The sequence below is a fragment of the Poecile atricapillus genome, chromosome 1, assembly GCF_030490865.1.
Source record: "Poecile atricapillus isolate bPoeAtr1 chromosome 1, bPoeAtr1.hap1, whole genome shotgun sequence".
Lineage (NCBI taxonomy): Eukaryota > Metazoa > Chordata > Aves > Passeriformes > Paridae > Poecile > Poecile atricapillus.
This window is the reverse complement of record NC_081249.1, coordinates 41,162,334-41,182,329: the sequence shown is the minus strand read 5'-3', so window position 1 is coordinate 41,182,329 and position 19,996 is coordinate 41,162,334. Positions and strand designations below refer to the sequence as shown.

The following is a 19,996-nucleotide window of genomic DNA, read 5'->3' as shown; positions in this document are numbered from 1 at the left end:
AAACAACTAGAAACAGCAACATATGAAAAAGAATTAGGCATTACTATACATGGTAATTACTGGGTGAACTTTTTCTAACATCTGTACTTACTCTTGGCGAGAAGCAGGGAACCAAAAGCAACCACTATAACAAAAATGGCACAGATGGCATCCAGACGCACAGCAAACCACCTTGAGGTTGTCAAGAAGAGAAACCAGGCTTCTAAAATGTATTTTATAAAGACACAAAACCAGTGGATTATTAGAAAACTAAGTTGTATAATTATTACTAAATTAATTAATGTTAATAATATGAGTTGTCAAAAAAAACCAACATTGCCATCTTCAAGTGCATGTCTGCATGGACTGATGATGATCAGGATACTGACCAGTTCTCCTGAAATTGTCTAATTTAGTCTTCACACACCAGTAGCAACCATAATAAGAAGAGAAAGAAAAACAGAGAAGTCTCGAAGCATGGTCCACTTATTCAAAATGGAAGCCTCTTCTCAACTCTAGTGGATTCAAGAGTCTTATACTAAAAGTGAAAGTACAACTGCATTTACTGTAGCTGAACTAGAGTCTACAGGATTTTAGCTAGAACATATCACAACACAACTGTCAGAGCCAAGTTTTTAGAAGGCAGCTGCAGCTGGTTAAGTTTCTGTAGGAGCTACTCAATACAGCTTCTGCAGCTATACAGAGCTATTCAGATGATTAGATGTGTATTTTTACTTTTGGGGAAGCTCACAGGTGGACACCTCCACTCTGCACTCAAATAGCAATTTGGTGCTAAGTTCCATGCCAGGTAGATATGCTAGACAGAGCACAAAAAGGCACTGCAATACAGAAGGCAAAGTGTTTGAATCCAGGGCCAAAATCAGAAGCGAAGTATCCATAATAAAGCGTGGCATTAATTATTGTTTAGGCTGCACTCAGAGGAATTGTTCCAGCTACTACCAAGTCACAGCAAAAGGTTACCATTCCAACCCCTTCTGCCTTGCTTGTCATTACTCCCTGCTAAACATCACTGCAGTTTCAACTGTTCAGTGTTCCTTAGCCCAGTGCTGGGAAAAATTCGGACTGAAAAAATTCTCCCTTTTGTAAGAGAGAGAGGAGGTAAGTATGGTTATAAGTCTGATCATCTTGGATAGCCAGATTATGGAACTTTTGTTCCACTGATCCTAATTGTCCAGGGAGGTGCATTAAACTGCCAGCTTGAGATGGGTCATTTTGCAACCCCCCAATGCAACAGGGGTCACTGTGCAAAAAGAAGGGATCTGACTGTCACAGGAACTGATAAAGACTCATCATGGTCTGACAACTCACGGGCTTGCTTATAGAGATGGGCACTGGCAGGAAATAAACTTGGGTTTGGTCAAATGTCAGCCTGCGTTTTAGATGTTTCTGATTTAAAATTTGTTTAATACTCCATTCATAGGTATCCCTCAAAGGGGTTCAAACCAAGTGTCCTGAGTCCTAGGCTCAGGACTAAATAGAGAGGAAAGTACTACTCCAGCCAATAGTGCTAAACAAAACCATAGCTAGCTGGGAGAGCCTTCTTCAATGCAGAAAAGAATTTAAAACTCTTTAGGAGACTTTAAAACCCAGGACTCCAGCTTTGGGAGCTGGTATGAAAGGTGCTCTCTTACGTCAGCTACTGCTTGCTCACATTTAGTATCAAAGAACTATGCAGAGTGAAAACAACTTCAGGAAACCTCTAGTTCAGCCTCCTCTTAAAGCAGAGTCAGGTCAGAGGTCAGACCACGTTGCTCCTTGCTTTATGCAGTTTGAGCCTTGAAAATTGACACAGTTGAAGCCTTCACCTCTGGGCAATCTTTGCCTCTGCTTGACTGTGCTCACAGTGAAATAGTTTTTCCTTGAATTCAGGTTAAACATGTCTTGTTACAGCTTACAGCCATGTTGTTGCTCCTACCACTATGTACCATGGTGAGGAACCTGTATTTATGGCAACATCCTTGCAGGTAGCAGAAGGCAGCTATTAAATCCCCTGTATTCTGTGAACTGAACAAACCCAGTTACCTCCAAGGAAATATTTCTTGTTGATACATAACTATCTTACTGTCCCCTCCAGAGAGCTCACTCCAGTTTGTTAGAATGTTTCCCAGATCTCAGGGTCCACAACAGGATGCAGTAGTCCCAGTGTGGGCTAACAAGTGCGGAGGGGGACAATCACTTCCCTCCTTCCCCTGGCTATTCTCCTGTTAGTACAGCCCAGATGGTGTGGGCCTCCTTTGCTGTCCACGCACACATTCCCAGTGAGGACCAAAACCAAAACACACTTTAAACCAGCTGGTGTACCCCAAAGGCTTGGGTGGGAAAGACACCAAGACAAAGTGTGTAGGTATACAGAAGAGTGTGACTGCAAGCACTGAAGCTTGAACTCAAAAACAGGTTTATCTGCCCGGGAGGGGGATTATTGACAGTTTTGTTAGGGAGATGCACAAACTGACTGAAAGATGAAAGTGTTTTTATGTTCCCTGGATCTGACTTTAAAATACAGAAAAATATTCTCTTAAATGTCAAGGTCCTCTTTGTCTAGTGAAACTTCTATACAGAGTTTATTGCCTAAAGATGTCTTTTAATATAAAACTAAACCACAACTTTGTCTTCCCTCGCTATCAGGTATTGTAATGTTGATTTGGACAGAGAACTAGCAACTATAAAATATTAAGAAATGGGAAATTCAAAGCTAGAGGTGCCTCCCTGGAAGATACACTACACCAGTCACAAGTTACTGAGCTCAACATGGTCAGGGTGTATGATGCTACAACTTGTGATAAACTGTACTTCAAAAAGGCTCAGCTGGTCTTGTCTGAAATCATGTAAATCTACAAAACAGCCATCAAATATATTTGTATGTCTTACAACAGAGGAAATTCACAATCTTACCTAACAAACACAGAACTGAAAACTTGCATTCTGCTATATCTTGAAGAACATTGTAATAGAGAACAATTAAATAACAGAAGTCAAAGAATCACAGTGCAAACCTGAATTATATTACTTATGCTTGCAGAATACCAATATTTCAAACCTTCCAATTATGTTCCATAATTCCGTATTTTATATTAAAGCCCTGAAAGCTGCTCGAAGTAAAAAATAAGCTACATTTATGAAACTTTTTCAAGATTATTTATACTAATAATATCTGCCCATTCCTAGCACACTACTTAGTATCAAATCCTTCATAATATAGCTTGTTTCCTCCACATCTCTCTCCTCCCTCCCCCCACGTTTCCTTTTCTTAAAGATGGAATCCAGGAAAATGTTAAAAATTATTCTTTAAGTATTCTTATCAGGCATACTTTCAAATGTTTATCTTATACATTGTTAAAACATATGCATGGGTATTCTAAATTATATTACTGCCCAAAGTAAACTCTCTAAATCTAGACAGATAATGTTTTTGTTCTAATACAGGAATTTTACCCTAAAGAGACAAATGCACAGCTCCTACTGATTTTAATGCACATTATATACATGTCGCTGAGGGCATAAGATATTTCCCTCCTACAGTGCAAAGTATTTGATTTTTCACATCAATTCATCACAAACCTGAGTGGAGGTCTTGGTGTGCATCAAATAATTTTTGAAATCTTTCCTCTGCTTTCAAAGCGCGAATAGTCCAAAGACCCTGGAGGGATGATGACAAGTGGGAGAACACTGGACTTCGAGCTACAAAGGGAAATGAGAGTTAACTTAACAATAGCTGAAGGACAACATTTAATTCTTTTTGTACCACACTAATCTTTAATCCTACCACTTTATATTTAACCATACAAACTACTCTACTGCATCTTTTTAGAATAAATATGCAGTATCTTTAACTAATGTTCTCTTACTCCATTAGAATCAGTCAGACAGCCAGGCAGATTAATTTATACAAAAATGTCTTACATTTCTAACAATGGCTGTCACTGAAGTAATTCTTTGAGCTTTATTAATGACATTAGGCATCCATGTTTGTTATGCATAATGCTTAATATTCCACATCATAGTCAAGCTAAAGTCAGGCACAGGAGTCAGATAAGGTCAGAAATACCATTAGTATATGCATGCAAGGTCCCAAAGACCAGCAGCTTAGCATGTTCGTAACTAGCTTTATTTACAGATAGTTAACTGACATACCCTAGGTTTATCATTATGCAAAACAGGAGTTAAGCATGTAATTCACTAGTTGAGAACCAAGGCAATAAGGAAGTTATTTGCATAGCAAAAGAAAAAAACAAACCTTTGATGGACTGTCTATAAAATACTACCATTTCACATAATAATAAGTAGGGTTCAAACTAACATTAAGTCCCGCCAAACTACATACTTGTGGATTCTAGACGTTTAATATCTCTTGAAGTGTCTAAGAAATATCGTCGAAGAAAAATGAAAATAATAAATAGTGGAATTAAGGGGATGAGTATCCAAGGAATCACTGCCACAGCCACAGCCACCACACCAAAAATCTGTAGGAGAGTCTGGAGCACAACAGAAACAAAATAAAAAACTCTTTGCCAGAAGAATTTAATTTAAAACAAGTATAAAACTATTTAACACTATTGAAACACTTAAATATTTAAACATAACTACCACATTTAAGAGCGGATGCATTGTATAACATATGAGCAACATCTATTCTTAAGCAACTTGGAAAACTTACAGTAATACCTAAATTGACTATTTTTGTAGTTTATGGTTTTCCTCCACATTATTTGTTCTTTAAAATATGTCTTTACAAAGCTGGTTGACTGAAAATAAGTGTATTTCTTTGTAGACTATTTTGTGACTGCTGTAATAAGGTAATAAATGATCAATGTAATGGACAACTAATCTTTAATGGACCCTAGTTATTTGGTGAATCAGGAATATGTTTTTGCACTCCTGCTAAGAAGAAACTGGTGAAAAACTGGATTTCAACTTGAGTTGAAATACTTGACACTTGGAAGAGAGACTTTCAACACAGGCTTGCAATGTTTTCCTAAACATGGCATTGTCCCATTTAGAAAGAACCCAGGAGAGGAGAAAGTGGGCTTTCTCTTCTCAAAGGATTGCATTGTGAAATGCTACAAATAAGAAGAAAATATTACACACCACAAACAGTGTCATAAAAGGCTTGTTTCACCAGCTTTACTAGAATGTCATGTAGCAGGTGAGGTAAACCTGACTTCACTCATAAAAGAGTGAAGTCACTGTTATAAAAACTAGATATAATGAGGGAAACTCTGTTGCCTAGGACAGAAGATCCTGGCCCAACTTTCTGAATTAAATCCTCCATCTTCCTCAGACCCTTTTATATCTTTCATCAAACTTTCAGTTTGAATACAGTCAAGTACATCATCTGCACACAAACTTCTTTCAGAACCCAGCTGTGCATGCATGAATGTATGGTTGGAGACCTGGTATACTATAATGAGGGTGTGTCCATTTGTTCCCTAAAAAGGGGAGAAAAAAACCCCACCCCTACAAAAATAAATTCATACAGTACCAAAACCAGATAACTGAAATCCTAGCTCAAGAATAAATTACTGTATTATTCTCCTAACATATTCCTTAGAAATGACAATATTTTCTAAAGATTTTTCATTTTATGGACTGTACAGCAACCACCTTCTTCTTCACCCCACACAACACAAAAATGGATTCCAGCTAAATTTTGTGGCTGCCTGACTTTTGCATTCCAAAAATACGTTAGTGACCACTGGGTGCCAAAAATGCATGTCTTGCAGCAAAAAATGCTTCCATCTCTTTAACTTCAACAGAGAGCTACCAAACATTTTCAGTGGAAACGTCTATGAAACATTGCATTTCCTGCTGCACTTCTGATAGCACACTAAGGCCAAAACCAAGTACAACCTTTACCCCTAAATTTGCTTTTTTTTCCTTCAGGCTTTTCTAACTTTACCCTAATTTGACCTGACCAAAGAGCAAACCCACACACCTTACACATTAAGACTGCATGAGTCAGCTCTAGGCTTAGAGGTCTTAGCTCACGAAAGAAGATTTATCAGTATAATAGCCCCCCATCTCATAGATCCTGAAAGCACACTTTAGGGTCTCATAACTCTATTAAGAAAAATTGCTATAAGGCAGGCATGGGAAAGGAGCTCTGGAGGAAGTTGTATTACCACTACACTGCTCATCTGTGGGTTAAGGTGTTGATAGCACCATGTTGTTTGACCTTCTAGAAACACACAGCAGATCACAAACATTTTACCCAGACTTCATCAGAAGGAGGTAAGGTGGCAATGAAGGTGCACAGCGTTTCACCTGGATCAATTATGCACATGGCTGTGTCAGCACAAAGCAAAACAAATCACTCTGGGATCCTCACTCACTGCCCTCAGCCCTTCTCTACCTTTTGCTTCTCTGGCATTCTTTAGAGACCCGTAAACATATTTCCTTTTTATCATTGGATGAGGAGAAAGGACACAAAGACCTCCTACAAATGTTCTCGTGTCTAGATCTCTGCTTTCCTCAGTAATGCTCATTATCTCTGCCAAGCCTGCCAGCCATCCACATGTTGGCTAGTTTCTAAAGGTTCCCACACCTCCATCCTTATCAGCAGAGATTGAAGTCCATTCCTTCCTTCCTTCCTGTTCCAAACTCACTCCTGAATGTGCTTTATACACCTGCTGCCTTCTCCCTCTGTCACTTCCTAGACAGTCACAAAAAAGTTGTTTCTGAAGTACAGTCTCCTCACAACATCAACCGCAAATCCAAAGTCAAATGTTGCGGAGAGGTGTTTCAAGGAAAAGAATTCTAAGGAAAACAAATACTTCTTAATAAAAATTAAAGAAGCCAAACTAAAGTTTTAGAGATGATAATCTACAATATGTTGCAAAGTGCCAGTGGGGGTGGGAGTGGGAGTAAAACTATTAAGATCCAGCTCATGTAAACAAAGCCTTGCTATGGCAGAAATACAGGGAAGGAAAAGATGGTTAGGATGACTAAAGTAAAAATCTGGCACCGCCTTTGGAAGGAATTTTAGATGAGCCTGCACCACCTTATCATTATAAAAATTTATGATAGGGTGGATCAGTCATGTGTGTTGTCTTTTTTGAAAACCAAACTTGCATATAAATTAACTCTTAATGAAGTAGTCTGAAAGCCAGACACAACCATTTGCAGACTGTAATCATGTAGTCACTGCGTGAGGTAAGGCAAAGGTTCTAGCTCCTGAATTTCACAAGAGACAACCAACTTTTGCAGCTGGAGACTGCCTCAACTTATACCAGGTTCACTGCATGCAAGCTGCAGGACGCAAGGTAATCAACAGGCTGGCAACAGGGGTAACACGAGTGTCTGGTGTCTCTCCTCTCTGGAGACAAACAGCAAGAAATGCTCAGGACTGGTTGTCTAGACTTCCCATGCCAGAATCAGCTTACAATGGAAAGTTGTATCAAAAGTCCAAGATTTTCCTACATAAAAGAAATATGGTCTACGAGACGAGCACCTTTTAATGTATTTCTTAATTTTAGCATTCAATATGTAATGACTGTGTAGAAAGCAGCAAAAAAACTGAAAAAAAAAAAAAGAAAAGCAACCAAAACAAAAACACATGAGCTGATGAATTACATTTTACAGCTATCTGCACAGTATTTGAAACGAGGCCACCTTGCACAAAAGACAACAGATGACCAAAGAGACCAGACCAAAAAGACCTGGATAGTTTCAGGAAAAGACCATTGCTTCCAAATGGAGCCATAGTGTCCAATGTCCACCTTCAAACTTCAATTTCCCTGGAGAAAGATGACTCTCCCACATACAGCCGGTACACAGTCTATCCCTAGAGTACAGAAAAGCACATGTTGTTTCTGCTGGGAGTTACCCTCTTGCTTACAGGAATCCTGAGAGATTCCCCCATGATCTGGTCACTCACTCCAGTTACTGTGGCTTTTTTTCCCTTAAAAATCTCCTCTTTTACTGCAGCAGGCATACCCAACTATAACCCTCTGGGGAAATGAATGCTCTGACCAGCACGTTCGCTTGTAACATGCTTTCCCTTCATCATCTGATGACCTACTTCTCCATTATTCTTACAGGTGTGGAGAGCAGTATTCTGGAGTTTCTATCTCAAACAGGTCTGTCTCAAACAGATCTAGGACTAACAGGTATTTCTGTACCACAACCACAGAACAGAAAAACATGCTATAGGACCTACTACCATAGGAACCACACCATCCTGGACTTGCAGTTGTTGACCTGGTAGGATCTCTACTCAATGATAGGAGCACAGGGGATGGGATTTGAGACTTGGAGACCTCACTGTGGGAGTCTAGATGTGGTCTACATAGTAAAACTCCTGTCCTAATTTAGAAGTTTAAAAAGTGATGAAGTGAATAGTGAAATTGTTTAGATTGGAAAAGACACTAGATAATAGAGTCTGCAGCACTTCCAAGTCCACCACTACACCATGTCCTTAAGGATGGTATATGCTTTTAAACATGTCCAAGGATGGTAACTTCATCCAAACTTTAAGCGCGTATCTGATGACCCTATGGTTGAATATTTTGGTACAATCCACTAACTGTATTTACTTGATACCTTCTGACTACAGCAAAGTAAACATCTAAAGCCCATCAAGCCTATATTTTGATGACTGAATCTACAGTCAAATCCCATGCAAGAACTGCAGCAATCCAGGATTGGTTTTACCAATACCTAAGCAGAAGCCAAGTACACCTACTCAGCCCCAATTCCTAAATGCTACTTCCTGGGCCCCAATACACACTCCCAAGGATTACATTAGCCCATGGAACTGCCACAAAGCCATGTTAATTTAATAACAACAAAGGCACATGTCCTTGATTTCAGTTTGAACCTTCACTGCATTAACTTTGGGTACTCTCAGTCAGGTTGTGCTGTCTGAAGTAAAGCCAGGTCAAAAAACTACAAACCCCCATTCTGTTAATACTTGCTTGGCATCACCCTTCCTCCTCCTTCTCTTCTACCCCTGACTGAAATTATTTCCTTGTTAACTCTGCCAAATAACTGCATGAACAATCAATCCCTAATCCAGTTCTGACCTTATCTTTGAATGCTTTTTTTTTTTTTCTTCAAACAAACGTTTTTTGAACCAGACAGTCTGGACTGACTGTCCTGCATCTCTGTTAAAGAACAACTGCACAGGTGGCTGGTTACCCTGGGACACCAGAAGACAAGTTTCCCTGGGAAGATGACATTGCAATAAGATCAGAGTGATAAACACTTTACTTGGGCCAGCTCCACCCAGAACCACAGTGTAGATTTTCTGCATTTTTCCCCTTTATTACAAAAAGCCACAGGAAACATCCAAAGAGAAACTAGCACCTAAACAATTCTACTTCATTTTATTCACTTAAAGCAGCTGAGGTGAGCAGTCTTGTCTTCAAACTACCTTTAAAATAAAATTTATGGATTTTCTTTTGGAACAGGTTAAAAATAAGTATATATTGTTGTTTATACTATTGCTTGCATCAAACTGTCAAGAACACATTTGTCTTCAGCAAAAATGCAATGAAGATTTATGAGTACAGGAGAGCATATGGGACATACAATATTTAAGCAGCATCTCTAACAATGTCCTTTTCTGAAGCAACCAGGGACAGCAATCTTTGACAGGAATGACAGCTCTCAATCAGTGTTAATTCAACTTTAGGAAAATGTGCATCTACAAGAAAATTTGGAATTTGAAGACCACGACAACCAATGCATTGAAAGGGGGGAAAAAACCAACACAACTGGAGGAGAAATGAAAATTATCATTTCAGATAAACTGAATGAAGAAAGTAAGAACTAAAAACTGCCAGCTCTAAAAGCTTCAAAACCAGCAAGTTCATCTTATCTCCTGTGAGATGCAGGGTTCTTCTCCTCTGAATCCTGCTATTTGCAATTAGTGGACAAGGGGTTACCTAACTAAATCAATATGTCACTGCAAATGGGCTGAACACATCTGCCAGATACACCACAGAAATGTATTCAAAATTTCCAATCACATCCTTAATGCTAGCACCTCCTATTTGTTCTCGTCTCTACAAGACAGTCCTTCTGGATCGCTGTTTTTCCAAGTGAACAAGCGTATCCTGAGCTCCTCAGGGCAAATGTTTTCTGTGCCACCAACATGCTCACTCATTTAACTTGGCATGCGTTTTGTCATTAAGTGAGAAGCCTCAATGTTTGCTTGACGCCACGGTGAACTGTGTGCAATTGTTCTTTAACAAGTGACCTTATAATACAAAGGGTGTTTTCTTTAATACATTGGCACTGCCACCACTCTCATGTTCTCATTGCCACCATTCTCATATTCAAACAGCATTCTATCATCAGTAATCTCTTACCTATCAGTAATCTCTTACCCTGCAAGAAGGGATAGAAATAGGTTCTCTGGACACCCTGGGCCAGGAGGTTTAACTGTCTCATGCAGAACTTGATTGTAACAGCAATTTTCAAAAATCACAGTCTGGGTCTGAGACTTCCAGATATGATGCTTTAGAAACAAACACATAACCAAGCTCTGGACTTGGTGATTCTTACAAACGCTTGAAATACTCATCCCTTAAAACTCTGCACTACATTCCTACAACATACAGAGGTTATCTTCTTTCTAATAATAAACTATCTTCACTCGTGTAAGAAGCTTTTTGCCAGGGCTCTTCAGCCATGGTCGTAAGTTATTCCTGCCAATACAGGTTTTCCATGGAAAAACAAGCTTTTATCAGAGCCAAAGCTACTGCTCTACTTAGGCATGCAGCTCCTGCTCTTACCCACTGTACATGGAAACCAATACTGCCATACACAAAGGGACAGTGCCAATAGCCAATCTTGTAAATGGCTGTGGACAATATATCCTTGTATTTATAAGCAGTAAAACCTTGAGCAGGATCTTTGGTTTTCTGAAGTGCTCCTTGTTTATTGTACGTTGTGCCCCCTAAGCACATCTGCAAAGAAGTGCTCTCAGTGATTTGGGCAGCAAGTCACAAATTTGCAATGAGGATCTACAGAAAAGTGAGAGGTCTTCTTCCTGACATCACAGGAGTTAGTTTTTAACTTTACCGTGATCTCCCTGTATAAATAATATAAAGAGTTAATATGTTTTTGCTGTTCAACAATGGTATGTTTTGCTGTTTGTCGCTTCTCCTGTGAACAGTCCTTGGCTATATCCTTATATTGTTCTTTTCCCAAGGAAAAAGAGGTGCACACACAAGAACTGTTCACATAAACTACAGTGGTCTTTGTACCATGAAAAATATGTTTTATCTTATCAAACACCTCTGATGTCCAGCACAACTTCCATGGTAGCTTGAGGAAAACAGCATTAATCAGCAAGTGTAGAATATGCACAGACACACACACACACTGTGCTTTCCTAACAGGTCTTGCCAGAACCTGCCAGAAACACTACAGAAAAATGTCTGGCATCACCTAACACTTCCAGAGTTACTCCTCAGGTAGCAGAAAGCACCCCTTTTCCATCATATGAATTTAGAGGGGCTGTGGGTCCAATATCCACCACCATTGCCAAGTGTGGTTGCTTTGCCGGCTGTGGCACTTGCTCCAAGATTCCCAGAAAAATGCATTTTTGTATCTCCTCTATCAGTCCTTGCTGTTGAGTAACTGATATCTTTAAAGGAAAATAAAGAATGGCTTGACAATTTTTGCTCCTCCTACCTCTTAGAAGGCATTTCTATGATGTTTCCCCAGGTATACAAGCCCAAGACAGCCCAACTGAGCACAGAGCTTAATGAAACCAAAACAGTTGATTCAACAGTGGGTATTTTACTCTTTAGTAGTGTTAAAAGTAGTGTATTCCTCATTGTATTATTTATTCATATGTTTACCATTTTATCATCAGAGGCTGATTCACTGATCTTTGTCTCAGTTTCATCCCACTTAAAAAACCTTTTTGAAAGCTGATTTTATTTCAGTGATAATTATGGAGAACATATACACAGAATGAGAACAAAAAACCTCAAACTCTTTTCAGGCGATTAGGATGCAGGAGGCAGGTCTTACAGGCCAATAGAAAATGATGCAAAAAATTGACAGTAAAAGGACTGGGAAGAGTAAGGCTCGGAAAAGTTAGGCCTTTTGACACCTCCAGTACAAAACTGTGAGTTCTGGGGTACTAAACAGGGGAAGTATCACAGAAAGTAGCTCATGCCCTCCACAAACAGCATCTCGTATTGCCACTGTTGGAGAAAAAACACTGATGGCATTCATTCATGCTCTTATGGTCTAGTCCATTAATTTACTTGCTGAAATACTGTCCACTCTTCCTGTGAGGAATTCCTCTGAACCAGTGATGATGTAATCACTTTTTCACACATGTTGTGCACATATTTTTTTTTTTACTTACTTTTTTTTTTTTTAGTTCTTTAAAATGTTTAGCAAAATTGTGCTTACCACAAACACTGCCACCCCACGTGTCACAGTTTTGCAAACTCTGTTCCTGAGCCCTGTACTTTCCTGCCTCAGGTCTCTTGTCCTTCATGGCCATAATGCCAGAGCAGCTGTGCACCCTCCTCAAGAATACCTCATTTTCAACTGCATGACCTTCAGCCAAGTCGAACTTTCACCAGAAGTCAATTCTGGGTCTTTCAAGAACTTTAAAAGCTTTGTGCTACATTCAAACTGTGGGCTCTTCTGTTAAAGATTTGAGTATCAATTCCTCAGTAACACAGCTCTTCAGCCTTACAGTAACTACAAAGCTTTTAAGAATTTTACTGTTGTTCTTGCTATTTAGAAATACACTATCCATTGTATTGATTTTTAGGTGGAATGAAGAACTACTCGTATTTCTGTAAACACCACAACAGCCTCTCTACCTCAGTTAAATGAAAACTGAAAAATATTAAGGACCACAGCATTAGCTATCCTAAGAAATAAAAACTACCTTCTGTTTCCTTCAGGTCACACTCCTTCATAGCAGATATGCAAAAAATGCTTTCTACCCTTACCCTGATGTTTCTTCCTTTAACTTCCCCAGAGCTTTGCCAGTTTGACAGGGCTATAAAATACTACTTTCCTATTCAAAATAAACTCCTGACTCATAATTTTTCAGTACTACATGATGTCCAGTGATCACTCAGCTCCAAAAAGTTCAATAGTGGTCTGATCTTTCAGCATAATTAAATTAACCAGCACCAGCAGGTTTCACCCTGCTGTTCAGTGCATGTCCAGAACCCAGTGAGTAAAGAGAAAATTCCTTGGCAGAGAATAAACATTACTTACTGTCATAACTGTGTGCTCATTCTTACAAATAGGTAGCAAACTGACAGGAAGACTTTTCAGAAGTTTTATTTATCACAAACCACCAATAAAGGCACACTTACTGACGTAAGTAACTGATACCAGGTCTGATTCCAAAATACAAACTTTCTATAAATGAGAAGATTGAAAAATTATTTTTCCAAGTGTTATGTTGTGTTTGACAAAAGGATGGACAATTCAATTAAGCACCAAACCCAGCAATTTTACAAGATCTAAACCTGTTGTTTTAGCAAAAAAGTGACATTCATAGCAAGAGAGTTCTGCTTATTGAAACATTAGATTGATTTCAAAAACCATTAAGAAAATGATTTAGGGATGTGGCTGTGGAAGAAAATGAAATCACTCAGCATTCTGTTCTTCCACTGTGCAGGAATAGATACTATTAAGTGCTTGAAAGAGGGCCTTTCTAAATACACAGATTTTTGTATTTCAGAAGTGCATTCCAAATGAATCAATTTTTTTAAATAATACAAAAATGTCTTGTAATGTAGATGTACGATGTAACAGAAAGACATATGACATTCAGTTACCACCTGAACTCCCATCTTTTCTCATACAGAACTGCCCACACTGCAGTCTCCTCTACCTTTTGACAAACTCATCTGGAATTTTCAAATCAGAGTTCACCAAGTAGCCACAGTATCAGCTTCAGTATGAAAAAAGTTCCTACATTGTGTAGATGCACACATAACCGTGGCAGAACATTTCTGTGAGATGAAGTCTTTATTTTTTGCTAAAGATAATTCCTTGTCCCATGTGTTTATTTTGGGCATAAATACACATAATGATTTAACACACACACACACACACATTAGCTACATGGCTTAGTAATTCAAATTACCTCCAAGTTTCTCATTCCTTCTTGAATCAAAAGTGAAATCTCCAATCCTTTTGCCAAACAGTGAAATCCTAATTTGTTTGTAAGCAGACATTGTCCTATCTATAGTGTATCAGTAGTTTAAGGCAATCTAGAAGATTTGTCCTTATCACCATTTGGAATAGGATTGTTACACTCTCTGACTGACAGCAGAATTAAAGTATTTCTAGCTACTGTAAAGTGTTAGAAATGTTAATGATTTTCAGAAGTCTTAAAACTAATCATCAATCTGAGACAGATATGACAGGTTGCAATAATGCTTACAAAGTCAGGGAAATACCTATAAACAATAATAATAAAAATTCCCACTCTGGCACTAAAAACAGCAGTAGTATATACACAAAGAAAGACCAAAAAGAAAAGGAGAAAACTACAGAATAGAACTTCACTTGCATACATAAATACTATTACAAAATATTTTGCCTTCTTTCACACGAAAGAAAAGCAAGTGAGAAAGTAACTTCCAACAGATATGAACAGCCCCAAACAAATAGAATCTCTTTCTGGAACTTTTACAAATTCCACCTTAACCAAAGTGGGGTAAATTTCCAGACGACATAGAACAGGGGGGAACATCACTGGACTTCCATACAACTATCCTGCTTTCTATCATCTGAAAATAGATTGAAAGTAATCTGATAAACAAAACAGAAAAGCCCATTCAGAGAAGGGATGATTTAAACCTGACTGAAATTTTGTATTTACAGTTTCCAGCTTTCAAAATACTGCAAGAACAACTACCAATAAACCTCAATATGCTCAAATGTTACAGAAATTAGGATAAAGACTGCACCTCACAATGCTCATATGCTCTTGAAAAAGACAGAATTCCACTAATTGAAAACTTTATTTTTCAGAGCACTACATTCACACCACCTGTTTTCCACATTTCAATGAGAAAATACAAGGAGCCCAGTACAAAACTATGACCTACTTTTACCACATAAATGGAGAAGTGCAAAAACTAAAAGGAAACAAGTTAAGAAAAACAAGAAAAGCAGTAAACGAGGCAAGAGAAAAAGAATGACACCATATTTTCAGTATTATTTTACCTTCTTTCCCATGTTAGATAAAGAGTTGCATCTTCAAACTTTATTAATACCAAGTAAATAAACACCCTAAATTATTAAAGCAGTTACATTATATTCATACACAAATTAGTTTTGTTACAGTAGTGATCTCTGCAGCCTTGACATTAATGTGTGGAGAATTGCATGCATAACTATTCTTATAAAAATTCTAAAAAATGAACATAAATAGTAAAAAAAAAAAAAAAAGAAAAAAAAAAGAAAAAGGTGGGGGTGAGGCAAAGGCTTAGGCTGGGGATACACAGTCACTATAGTGATAACAGACCCTTAGCCTTCCCTGGAAAATCAAGGTTATATATAAACAGGAATTCACCAATTAGCAGTGACTCCAGACTTCACACATTTTATCCTGTACACACACCACCAATCTGAGTAAATATGCAGCCTGTATGATGCAAGACACTCACCCTTCTGTTCAAAGGAATGTGATGACAGGTACAAAATAAAGAACAACAATAGCTTTGGCACAGATTATCTCCCACTGCTGGTCACCATCAACAAGACTAATTGGCTACTGAGATGTAACAATCAAGACATTCAAGGACAGAGGAAGAAAAGGTCAATAAAAAACTGTGTTATTTAGACAAGTGTCTGTGCTAAACTCACAGCTTCTGCATGTTGGTCTTGGAGACACAAATGCAACCCAAGCTTCCTCTTCCTCCAATACCTCCCACCCCTTTTATTTGTTTGCTTGTTTGTTTTTAACAAGACAGTGGGGTTTATTAAAAAAAAACAACAAACCACTAAAACTGAATGCACATGCAAATACTACATGACCACAGCAAACATTAGGATCTTACTGCAATGATCATATGAACCTTTTCTGAAATTAGAGTTCAAAAGTTGCCAATGAAAAATTATACACCCCTATTATTTTTCTTTAGGTTTTAACCAGTCTTTCATTCTTCAATAGCCAGATACCCTGTAATATGCATCTTGGGAAGGTACAGCAAGAAAAAAGTCCTGTAAGGTTTCAGTTGTCAAGTGTTACCAGGCAACTGTTTGTATTTCTTTAATTTATTTATTTTTCATTTAAACCTCAGCACAACAAAACTACCATGATTCAGCAGAAGGGAAGCTAAAAGGTATCCAAGCTATCCAAGCCACAGGTCTGCACGATGTACCAGGCTCAACAGAGCATGTTGACATTTAACACAGATCCCACTACTGTTTACTTTCTTACAACACACTTAGGATCATATTTTGAATACACACAGAAAGAATTACTCTTTAATGAATAAAAATATCTCTTAAAACGCACACATGCATGTCAACTAAACTCAGTTAAACTGGAAAAAACGCAACAAACTCCTCAGGAATCCCACCTCTCACAGAAAGCACAAAATAACAACGTCATTGTTAAGCCAAAAAGGTCCTGGAATTCCTTCTACACACTTTCCCTGACATCCTCACACAATAAAATGCAGGGGTCAGTGGTACTGAAACAAGGAACGGCAGTTCCACTCTTGTGCACATACGAAAGCAAGTGACCCAAGCTATTATTCCAGTCTGAGGCACTTTTTGTTCCTAATATCCAGATGCAGCAGCTTCTTTTTTCCCCTTTCTCCTTTTTTTTATTTTTAAGAAATGACTGTGGACACCTCCTTCACATTTTCCTTTTCTTCAGTATTTTCACTTCATAAAGCTGCAGTCAATGTGTTTTGTGTGTAGTGAGAAGGGAATGGCACATTCAGTGGTGGTCTCAGCCACAGCCTACATTGGTGGCTCAAGTAGTCTCAGGATTAGGTCTTTGTGTGTGATGAAAGGATATGAAAAGTCAGTTATTTAAACTCAGTCAAGCTGTTGATTTTGGGGAGGAAAAAGGTTTTGCAATTCAGTTTTCCTCAATAAATCACTGCCCTTTTTCAAGGGCAGCTGCAGATAGTTCACATGTTCACAGTGTTCTCCAGAAACAAAACAGATCATGATTTTTTTACCCCTCCCCTCAATCTAATGTAGGGTAAGAAATCAAAATGAAGGGGCCATCACATTAATTACTCAAATTCACTTGAAATAAAAGCAAAAAAACAACTCTGTTAACAAGTTATAAGATCACTGAAAAATTACAAGGGCAAGAAACTACAGAGAAAACCATCCCTTTAAAATTTACCAGAATAACTTATAAAACCAAAACGAAGTCTGAAATATATTTCACCGTCCTATGTACTCAATCAGTTTACAGACATAATTTTCAAGCAGCAGTTTATCAGTTTGGGTACTCATCTGGCAAAGTCTGAGATAAGAGTTTAAAGATGTTAAGCCTCTGCAGATCTACCTTGAGTCAAAATATGATTCAGTCTTTGTTGAACTCTCAAAAATAAAGCATCCAAAATACTGGCCACATAAGAATATCTGGGCACACGTGCATAAACCACTATTAAATATTTTGGATTATTAAGTCCTAATACTCCCCCATTAATTTTAATTCCTAATTTCTAATACTCCCTCAAAATTTTATTTCTTGGCTGGCCTTTTCCCCAATTAGTGCACTGTGTTTTTCTAGTGCTGCATGGAGCTAAACATTGCCCAGAGAAGCTGTGGATGCCCCATTCTTGGAGTGTTCAAGGCCAGGTCGGATGAGGCTTTGAGCAGCCTGGTGTAGTAAAAGGTGTCCCTGTCCCTGGCAGAGGGTTTGGAACTAGATGGTCTTTGAGGTCCTTTCCAAGGCAAAGCATCCTGTGAGCCTAAGATTTTAAACTACAAAACCCACACCTACCAGTGAAGTCCACATCGGCAGAACCTTATACTCCCATGGAGGTTAAGGCAGGACATTTATATCTAAATAAAGTAAACCCCTCATAGAAAGTTTTAAAGGACTATAATGGCCTTCACACAGGTTGTCCTCTACCTGAGGAGACTGTAACTTAGCTGGAGAACAGCTGCCAAAACCATGTAATTGCAGTTAAAAAAAAGAGATGCAGACTGAGGATAAGGATGCTAACAATAATTAAAAATATATAAGCTCACAAAAAAAAAAAGCCAAAACCCCACCATCTTCACCAAAAAAGTTTTCGACTATCTTAATCAACCTACAGCATTGATCACTACCTGATTTTACAAACAAATTTAATGCCATATTTGGTAGAAATAGTAAGTATCATAGTGAACATTAAATTGCTTTCTATTTTATTTTTTTAGGAGAACTAGTATGTAACCTTATGGTCAGCCAGAATTCATTACAGAAGATAAGACCCAGGCTTAGACTGAAGATTTTTAAGTTTGGTTTTTTTTTTACTTAAATGAGCTTTGAACTGGACTCTAAGCATACCATTAAAGATATCTTAGCTGTAACAACTAACTTAACCTTTGGTTTCTTCTCAATTTTCCTACTTCACATCTACCCACAGGGTTCTGTTCCAACCATGTAGTCAAACACAGTCATAAACATGTACTCATAAAAAAGACTTATTTTTAATTCATAAACCTTGTAGGTACAGCAGTAATTTCCACAAAACTGTCAGCTGCACTAACATGAGATGTCTCACATGCTGTTAAAATTCTTAAGAAGAAAAAATTACTGCCTTCTAGTGAGGACTGCTTCTCTTGCCCTCAATCTCTCAAGACAGGTGTGTTATATTTTGGTGCACTTCAAACCAAAGAATTAAAAGATAGCAGAAAACTTTAAAAGCAATGCAAGTTGCTACTTTGGGAGACACTGCAAAGCAATGGTTTTGAAAAATCTGATCAGATTTTCAAAAGAATACACAAGGTTCATGATGCATTTTTGTTCTTGCCACATACCTTTCATCTTTGCTTTAACAAGAAAGTGTACAGAGACTATCCACTGTCTTGAAGAGAGTCTTTATTCTCTTTAACTCAATGGAAGATGTAAAAATTAAACTCCTTCTGTTCAAATCATTAATTTTTATCTGGTATAGCTGTCTAGACTAATAATGCTCATTATGTAGTGCAGTGTATAAATCTTATTACGTACTCCAAAAAGAATATTACCAATTTTTAGCATTGCTTAAAAATCTGTATTTTGTATAATTATAAAATTCTTGGAAGTAGTAGGTGGCATTTAATTATTTATTTATCAGTATTTAAATTGGCTCATCCTGTAGTTTTTGAGTGTCCAATCACATTGTATTTATTTGTGCTGAAATTCTACACTCACTTGCCAATACAGTAAAAGGCTGGAATGCTTCACAATGATCCTAGCAATAACTCTGAAAAACAACCACTTCTTCAATGCAAATCCGCTCAAGAAAAGCTTCTACACACAAAGTACGATGAACCAGTTACTGCATTGTTTACTAAGTTTCACTTGATTCCTCCTGACAACCATTTAAACAATGAATGTTGGGAAATGTCTCTCAAAGAATCAACAATAATGGCTGGGATCAGAGCTTTTATATCCAGCTAATACTGTTTTTAGAAAGGAGAAAATATTTCTTCCTGAAGGGATTATAAGGAGTGTTACAAAAGACACCTGCAAACAAAACAAGTGACAAAAGATCTCTATCATAACTGATAACAGTTATCCTTTGTAAAAATCTCTGCTTCATCAGATGTAAATATATCCTTGCTCTTGAATTTCAAAAGCATCCACTAAGCAAGAAGCCTGCCAATCAAGAAGAGTAAATTTTAGAAAACCTGCCAAGAAGAAAGTATTTTTTCTTATGGATAGCAGTGCATTATTAATCAACAGTAAGATCCTAAATTTTCTTTTCTGATGCCAAATAGAGCAGGCAAGCTTTGAAACATAGCGTCTTTTTAATAATGTACTGGACTTGTAAAATCTACTTTGTTTTTTGGAAAGCAGAAACTTTTCACTTAAAAAACAAAC

At 37.8% G+C, this 19,996-nt stretch overlaps 1 protein-coding gene across 2 annotated transcripts in view; it reads right to left on the bottom strand.

Moving 5' to 3' along the window:
- Window positions 1-19,996, bottom strand: part of ABCC4 (ATP binding cassette subfamily C member 4) — a 143,168-nt gene that overhangs the window by 42,891 nt on the left and 80,281 nt on the right. For both annotated transcript variants that reach the window (XM_058839076.1, XM_058839083.1), the window contains exons 21-23: window positions 4,322-4,472; window positions 3,559-3,678; window positions 92-202 (exon numbers count right to left, since the gene is read on the bottom strand). In XM_058839076.1, coding sequence (XP_058695059.1) covers window positions 92-202; window positions 3,559-3,678; window positions 4,322-4,472 — 382 coding nt within the window. The remainder of the gene's footprint in view (window positions 1-91; window positions 203-3,558; window positions 3,679-4,321; window positions 4,473-19,996) is intronic.